This window comes from Priapulus caudatus, unplaced genomic scaffold (assembly GCF_000485595.1).
Source record: "Priapulus caudatus unplaced genomic scaffold, Priapulus_caudatus-5.0.1 Scaffold378, whole genome shotgun sequence".
Lineage (NCBI taxonomy): Eukaryota > Metazoa > Priapulida > Priapulimorpha > Priapulimorphida > Priapulidae > Priapulus > Priapulus caudatus.
This window is the reverse complement of record NW_014577439.1, coordinates 134,197-142,707: the sequence shown is the minus strand read 5'-3', so window position 1 is coordinate 142,707 and position 8,511 is coordinate 134,197. Positions and strand designations below refer to the sequence as shown.

The window sequence follows — 8,511 nt, the reverse complement described above, 5'->3', positions numbered from 1 at the left end:
GAGAGAGAGAGAAAGAGAGAGAGCGCGCGAAAGAGTGAGAGAGAAAGAGAGAGAGAGAGAGAGAGAGAGAGAGAGAGAGAGAGAGAGAGAGAGAGAAAGAGAGAGAAAGACAAAGACAAAGAAAGAGAGAGACAACGAGGGAGAGTGAGTGTGAGCGAGCGAGAGAGAGAGAGGGAGAGAGAGAGCGTGAAGGGAAGAGAGAGCAAGAGAGAGAGAGAGAGAGAGAGAGAGAGAGAGTGTGTGTGATCGAGCGAGAGAGAGAGAGAGAGAGCAAGAGCGAGAGAGCAAAAGAGAAAGAATGAGAGGGACAACGAGGGAGAGCGAACGCGGCGATGGGAGGGTGCTCTTGATTCGTTTGCCAGTGAGTTTAGCATCAGAACACCTGCCGTCAGGTGAGCGCTGTCGCTCTGCGGCACTTGTTATTATTATTATATTTATTATTATTATTTTTATTATTATTATTGTTATTACTATTACTCCGTAGGTACGCTGCCCGTGAATAGATTCCCGATGGACAGTGCAGATGGCAACAAGTTACATCACCCGGATGAGATGCAATACAAGGCACTGCTCTACGAAAATCCCAAGTTTGTACGTGGAAAAATCAGCAAGGCTCTTAAGCTGAATGGTAAGATTTCATCTTCACTGTCTTACAATCGAATGTGTATGTAACTGTCGCTCAAAGGCAATGTCAACAATGTCCTTTAAAGACAGCTTTGTCTGCATTAAGTTTTTGACAATTGTTGAAATATCAAAACTACTTAATTAGTGGTGCAATTAGTCATTGAATGAATTTTCTCGACACATAAATTGGACATTTATTAAGATATTAGAGCTGCATGTGGAATTATTAAGATGATCACCAGGGTGATGTAAATGTCAGACATTGGTGTAGACGTGTGACCTTGACGTAGATCTGTGAGTGTTGTCTATTCACATGGCATGCACGTACGTATTAAGCCTTTAGGCTATATACCAAGAACCATTATACCTACTATAAACACGTCAATTTACTAAATTTATGTTACGCATTTATTGGCAACTTAACTTTCTCTGTGACATTAAATGCCCTGTAAGCAATATTCTCATTTTATCTTTTAGTCTTTTCTCAAAACTTGTTACGTTTTTTTTATATGACCTATTTTTACACCTTTCATGCCAACCACTGCTATTTTGTGCCTAATAGGAGAAAACCAGTACGTGGATTTCGGGCCTCAGACGGACAGTTGCTTCGGCAACCTTGACCTGTGTCATCACGGGTCTACGCTGACATTCTGGGTGAACTTCAGCACGTTCCGGCCTCTGCAGTACATCATCTCGACGCCTTCCTACAACGTGTTCGTGAACAACCGGGGTCAGCTGACAGCCATCTACAGTACGGGCACGAAGACGTGGACGGTGACAACGTCAGAGCGATTCACTCCCAACAGATGGTGAGTCATCATCGGCCACTACTATACACTATATATATACTCTATAACTATTATACACTATATATATACTCTATAACTATTATACACTAAATATATACTCTATAACTATTATACACTATTTATACTCTATAACTATTGTAAACCATTATGTATTATAAATATTATTATTATATATGCTATTAATTACTGTATTACTATTATTTGATATTATATACTATATTACATTGCACACTATAACTGTCATGGTTAGTGTTCGCCTAAACATATGTACATCTATACACAACCTTTATATACATGCAGGTACCTGGTGGAACTGACGTGACTAGTGTACATCTATACACAACCTTTATATACATGCAGGTACCTGGTGGAACTGACGTGACTAGTGTACATCTATACACAACCTTTATATACATGCAGGTACCTGGTGGAACTGTCGTGACTAGTGTACATCTATACACAACCTTTATATACATGCAGGTACCTGGTGGAACTGTCGTGACTAGTGTACATCTATCTATACACAACCTTTATATACATGCAGGTACCTGGTGGAACTGTCGTGGCATGCCGACCGTGGCCTGGAAATGTTCGTCGACACGGAGCGCACGGACGGCAACACGACGCCCACCGAGCAGATAACGACGATCAGTGACAAGTCCGTCTACCTGGGTCGCATCAACCGACAGCTGGGCAGCACCAAGTACGGAGCGTTCAGCATCGATGAGATGGAGTACTGGCACGCGACGCGTGACACCCTGCTGGCGTTTGGCAAGATCGTGCGAGGTGAGAGGTGTTTGCTTGTTTGTACCTTAGTGTTATCTAATATATGTTAGCTTTATAATGTGTTATAGCTTTTTTTATTATGTATAGCTTTATATGTTAAGTATTAGGTGTAGCTGTTTTTATGTTAAGCTGTTGATGCGTTTAAGTTGCAGTTTATCGAGCTGCTCACGTGTTCGATAATGATAATATCTTTGTCATGGGTCCCGTATGTTCTTTGCCGTTTAGCTATCATTGTGTTTAAGTTCAGACTATGAAAATGAGAAAAAGTTAGATATATAATTATTAATTAAAAAATAACTAATTACGAAAAAGAATTAAATTAAAATTAAAATTAAATTTTAAATTAAATTATAAAAAATCTTCAGTGATCTTTCGGGTGTAACATACGCGTTCTCGTCACAGGTAATGTGTCGCATGAGGTGCTAGCCATGGAGGGAGTCAGTGCTGGAGAGGTGGTGGGGAGCTCTATCCCCGCCAAGGTGCACGGAAACCCGACGATCACTCCAGGAGTCATCGGCAACGCGCTGGAGTTTGGTCGCGGCAGCGCGTACGGATCCTACGTCGACCTGGGAGAGCAGAGCAACAGCTGGCTGGGAAACCCTGATCTCTGTCAGCAGGGATTCACGCTCTCGCTGTGGGTGATGTTCCCCCGCCTCGGTCGCCAGGTACGTGCGGTGTCACGACACGCCACGTGGTGTCACAGTGTGTAACGTAGTGTCACAATGTGTAACGTAGTGTCGCGATGTGTCGTGTGCTCTCACAATGTGTCACGTGTTGTCACAACGTGTTACGTGTTCCCGCAACTTGTCACGCATTGTCACAACATGTCACACGTTATCACAGCTATTACATGTTCCTGCAACATGGCACGTGTTTCCACAATATGTCATGCATTATCGCAACACATAGCGTGTTCCCACAACTTATTGCGTGTTCTCCCATTGTGCTACTTTTTGCAATGTGCCGCTCGTTCCATAGTCTCGCGTATTACAATGTGTTATGTGCGTTCGAGCACAGACATGTTCCAACATTCATCCATCCATTCGACATCATCTGACATTCCAGCATTGTGTTCCTTGCGTAGGTTGAGATTCTGTCCGGCCCGTACTGGGAGCTGATCCTCGACGGGACCAGGGTGGTTGCCAATCTGAACACCAAGACGAAGTCATGGAGCATCGGCAGCGGGCGGCTGGACGCGCACACGTGGTACCGCGTCGACGTCACGTGGCACCCGGACAGCGGCCTCGAGTTGTACGTCAACGACCGCAAGGTTGACTCAGAGGTCGGCTACACGGAGCAGCCCAACACCGCGCAGCGACGCGGCCTGCTGACCGTCGGTGAGTGAGAGAGATTGACCTGTCAGGCTCTGGTTTCCCTCCTTACTCTCCTTGCTTGCTGTCCTCACTGATTGATTTATTGAAAAATATTTAGGGTAACAAACCGCAGACGGCTGCCATACCTGGTGTGCCTCTGTACCTTTCCTATGATTTGCGTACTGTGTATGTATTCCTTTTCACCTGCATGTACAAAGTATTAATGAAAAGTGAGTAGCCCTGATAACACTGCTTTGAGGGAAGCATTTCTGTTGGTGCCAGTCCAGTTTGGTGTTGTGCCTTAGATTTCTTATTAAGTCATATGTAGCTCTTTTCTTTCCCTAAAATTCAAAATGTATTCAAAAGGTTTACATTTATCCATGTGCTGAGTTTAAACAACTTGTCTGCACTGGTTATTTGCATCTGTACAGGTATATCTCGTTAGCACTATAGCTGATGCTGTCTATCTACAGGTAACTCTCGTTACGAGGAGCTAGTGGTGGACCAGGTACAGTTCTGGAAAGCCCACAGAGACTACCTGCTTGCCTTTGATATCGTCAAACGAGGTAAACAGACATAAAAGGAGGGTTTGCACAACAGCTGCATTCCTGTATAAACTTGTATAAAGAGGTCACACAAGGGAAACCATAATAGTGTCTTTCAGTACAAGTATCCCATCTGTTAAGGTGGTTTCAATGTATAACTGCTACTCAAGGAAAATCCTAAAAGTGTGCTTTATTGTCAAGTTTCGTTGTATGAATGCCACTCATAAGAAACTCCAAAAGTGTCTCTCATAAATAGTTTTATGAACTTTACATAGACATTACAGTGTCCAATCTATAAAGATAAAATAAATAAAATAAAAAAATAAGAAAAATATAATTCGACTTTAGTCCAACATCTTCATAGTAATAGTGTGAAGCGACGACGTGCCTGTGAGTGTTTGCTGACTGCATCATACGCCTTTCCCTTCCTCACCGGCCGCTTACCTCTCCAGGCGACATCGGCCACACGTCGGTCTCGATGGACGCCGGCAGCCTGTCGGGCTACACGACGCACGGGCGACCGGACGCCGTCGCGGGCGTCATCGCCGGCGCGGTGCACTTCGACGGGCGGCGGCAGTATGTTGACCTCGGCGTGCTGCCCACCTGCTTCGCCAGCGGCTCCTGCTCCGAGGGCTTCATGTTCACGATGTGGGCGAAGATCGAGAACCTCGACGGGAACGCCTACCTGCTCTCGGGACCCTACTACTCGCTGTACTACGCCGCGGGCCGGCTGCACGCCGCCGTGAACGCCAACGGACGCAAGTGGGAGGTGTCGGCGGGCAACGTGCAGCAGAACACGTGGCATCTCGTCGACGTCTCCTGGCATCCCGTCACCGGTGAGCGACGACGGGAGGCGGGGGTGGGTTGGGAGCGAGGCGTGACGTCGGGAGCGAGGCGTGGGGCACAGAGGGGTGGGGGATGGGCGAGGTGTTAGGGTAGGACGAGGCGTGGGGTGGGGAGGCGAGGCATGAGGGTGGGAGCGAGGGTGGGGGCGACAGAGGGGGGGGGGGGGGATGGGCGAGGTGTTAGGGTAGGAGCGAGGCGTGGGGTGGTGAGGCGAGGCAGGGAGGTAGGAGCAGGCGTGGGGGTGGCAGCATCGGTGGGGCGCGTTGGCAGCGGGGGAGCGCTGGCAGCGCTTAGGTATGAGCGGTGCGGCGGCGGAGTCGTTAAATGCGCTGTCTTCAGGTGGGGACGTAGGAGCCTCAGCGTCGGGAGTGAGACGCGGGGTATGAGCGGCGGGGCGAGATATAAAGAGTGCCAGTGTTGGGGTAAGATTTAGGGGCACCAGTGTCACAAGGTAAGTCTTATGGTGTGCTGGCATTAGGGATTTGGGTGGAGCCAGCATTTCAAGGTGAGATGGTGTCAGTGGCAGGCCGAGACATAGAGAACACCAGTGTCTCGCTGATACAGAGTGAACACAAGTGTCTCACTGAGACGTAGAGAACACCAGTGTCTCAGTGAGACAGACAGAACACCAGGGTCTCGCTGAGACATGGGTTTCGAGGTGCAGAGTTGAGTGCGGAGTGTACACGAAGTTAGGTGTAGTGTCGAGGGTACTGCGAGCGGTAGTTGAGACTGTGGCATGTTCGTGTTGCAGGCCTTAAGGCTGTATGGGATGCCATAGTGAAGGGTCGGCCGGGACTGCTACTCGTCCGAAGCATTCGCGCACGATCCAGATCACATTACCTTCATCAGTAACGTCACCATCTCATTCACTGCTCAGCATTAATTCCCTGGTGTTGATGTGGTATATATGCTCACATTCCTCACTATTGCATTCAGAGTTAAATGTGCGTGTTGCACCCGTGGTAAAACCAAATTAGTTATAAACCTGATGTTATATTACCTAAATTTGTTTCTTTGATCAAATTAACCTTGCTCATGTTAGTCAATAAAATGCTACATTTTGTGACAACTGGAATATTTTAGTCTTCTGGTAGCCCAGATTTTTCTCATCCACCCTAAGAAAAATAACCATTTATAAACTTGTTGCTTTAAATTTGCTCTTGTGCTTACGTCACAAAATAGTGTACTAAATGATAAGTGGTTCTAATTAATTGTCATAGTTATCATCATTTATGTTATTTAATAGATACGTAGTATCGTTACCATTGCGGTTGCTTTGCCATGTATAATGCCAAATATGAAGAGGTCAAGATATGTCCCTGCCTGCGTTTGTAGTCGAGGCAACTCTCAGGAGACGTTCCGGCGGTACGGCGGAAGGGCACTTGGATGAGTACAGCTGTGGAATGCTGGCCGCTGGTATTGCTCAACATCCACTGGTCTCATCCTCAGGAGGTTAGGTGGCAGACAGGCGATTCACGTGTGTCTGAAGAATAATTTACCTGGATACCATGAAGGCTTTGTCCTCACATCGAATTGCTCATCCTCGGCCCGGCTCTCCGGCTCTGGCAAACAACTCGACTTTTGAGCCAACCGTAGGTGCCCCACAGTAACATCACATAATACCACAATTACTCGTACTACAATACTCTGCCAGTTTATAATCGTTTGATCGTTAGGGATGATTTCCTATAGGGTAACTACCGAGCCAGCACCTTCCATGGACGTGCTGAAGGGGAAGACACGAGGCCTCACGCCCAACCTCACCATCGAGTGTCACGGGAGACGCACGCCTCGCTCACGGGCAAGAAAAAACTACTGCGCTGAACGGTATATTTCGTTGGTTGGCAGCTCTCACCTGGTGTAGGGGCGGGGAAATTGTTTTTCCCCATTTAACGTTAGACGTTCTGCTAACTATAATCTATCTATCTATCCATCTTATTATCTATTCTAGTCTAGTCTATCATAATCTATCTATCTATCTATATCCTATCTATCTTATCTATCTATCATATCCATCCATCCATCCATCCATCCATCCATCCATCCATCCATCCATCCATCCATCCTTCCATTCATCCATCCATCCAATCCCATCCCATCCATCCATCCATCCATCCATGTATATATATATATATATGTATGTGTTTGTATAATCACATACATTACATGGCTGGTACAAGCTTCAATGCCTTCAGCAACCTCCTGTTTTCAGATATCACTTTATTCAATAGGAATGACAACATCATAAATTATGTCGATCTGAAACTTGCAACAACTAACAAAACTCAAACATCCTAGAACACGTGGTTAAACTGAACTAACCAAAAACACCCAATAGCTGGTCGGACTAACCCAATTACACAGCACACGAAATCCTCTACCGTCTCTACAATCTTCTATCGTCATCCCGTGTTTCAGTTGTCGGGCGCGAGACAGTACCTGAACCTAGGCAACCACTCAGAGTCGTGCATCGGTAACCTCGAACGCTGCCCGCACGGCTTTAGTCTGTCCAGCTACATCAACTTTGGCACGTTGCGTGACAACTCTTACTACTTCTCCTCGCCGTCCTACAACGTCTACTACCGTAACAACAAGCTATATGCCGTCTTCGTCGAAGGCAAGAACGTGTGGACCGTCTCCACGGACCAGATAGAGCCGGGACAGTGGTGAGTGACTCGTACACTTCGTAGTGTGTGGCTGGATTTATCGGCGTGTTTATTACATCACTGACAATCTCACTGGCGTACGTGTGATCATTGCTGTCGTTATCTTCGTCAGTATCAAGTACCTGTGCTATCATGAACGTAGCTAAACTTTAGTGGATACTATAGAATATCTAGAATTTATAATTATGTTATAGATATTCTATAGTATCCACTAAAATTTAGCTACGTTCATCATAGCATAGGTACTATTTATATATGTATTTAAAAAAATTATAATTTGCAATCGTGAATTTCAGTATCTCTATCGTCTATAAGACATCAGTGTAGACAAGTGTACTCGTACGCTTGCATTTGTCTGTGTTGATATAACGTTGTAACTGTGAACGCTGCCGGTACGCGTATCTGGCATTTGTGTGTGTTTACGCGTTGTAACTGTGGATGTTGTGCAGGTACTTGTTGGAGATTTCCTGGCACCGGCAACGAGGGCTGTCCATGTATCTAGACGGCGAGAGGGTGGACAGGTCGTCGACGGTGACTGAGCGAAATTTTGAGCTTCCCACTGACTCGGCCGTCTACATCGGCTGGACGACCGGACACCGGCGCCCTCGCTCAGCAGACGCCAGCTTCGATGAGGTTGAGTATTGGGAAGCATCGCGCGAGGAACTGGAAGCAAACAACCTGCTGAAACCTTGTAAGATATATGATATATACCTGCTGAAACCTTGTAAGATATATGATATATACCTGCTGAAACCTTGTAAGATATATGATATATACCTGCTGAAACCTAGTAAGATATATGATATATACCTGCTGAAACCTTGTAAGATATATGATATACCTGCTGAAACCTTGTAAGATATATGATATACCTGCTGAAACCTTGTAAGATATATGATATACCTGCTGGAACATTGTAAGA

The 8,511-nt window shown here is 46.0% G+C and overlaps 1 protein-coding gene across 1 annotated transcript in view; it reads left to right on the top strand.

Annotated features, from left to right (window-relative positions):
* LOC106809700 overlaps positions 1-8,511 on the top strand; it is a 67,785-nt gene that overhangs the window by 49,753 nt on the left and 9,521 nt on the right. Inside the window, exons 11-17 of the mRNA XM_014812869.1 lie at positions 485-628; positions 1,187-1,433; positions 1,978-2,219; positions 2,622-2,884; positions 3,304-3,556; positions 4,006-4,098; positions 4,530-4,913. Of these exons, the coding sequence (XP_014668355.1) occupies positions 485-628; positions 1,187-1,433; positions 1,978-2,219; positions 2,622-2,884; positions 3,304-3,556; positions 4,006-4,098; positions 4,530-4,913 (1,626 nt within the window). The remainder of the gene's footprint in view (positions 1-484; positions 629-1,186; positions 1,434-1,977; positions 2,220-2,621; positions 2,885-3,303; positions 3,557-4,005; positions 4,099-4,529; positions 4,914-8,511) is intronic.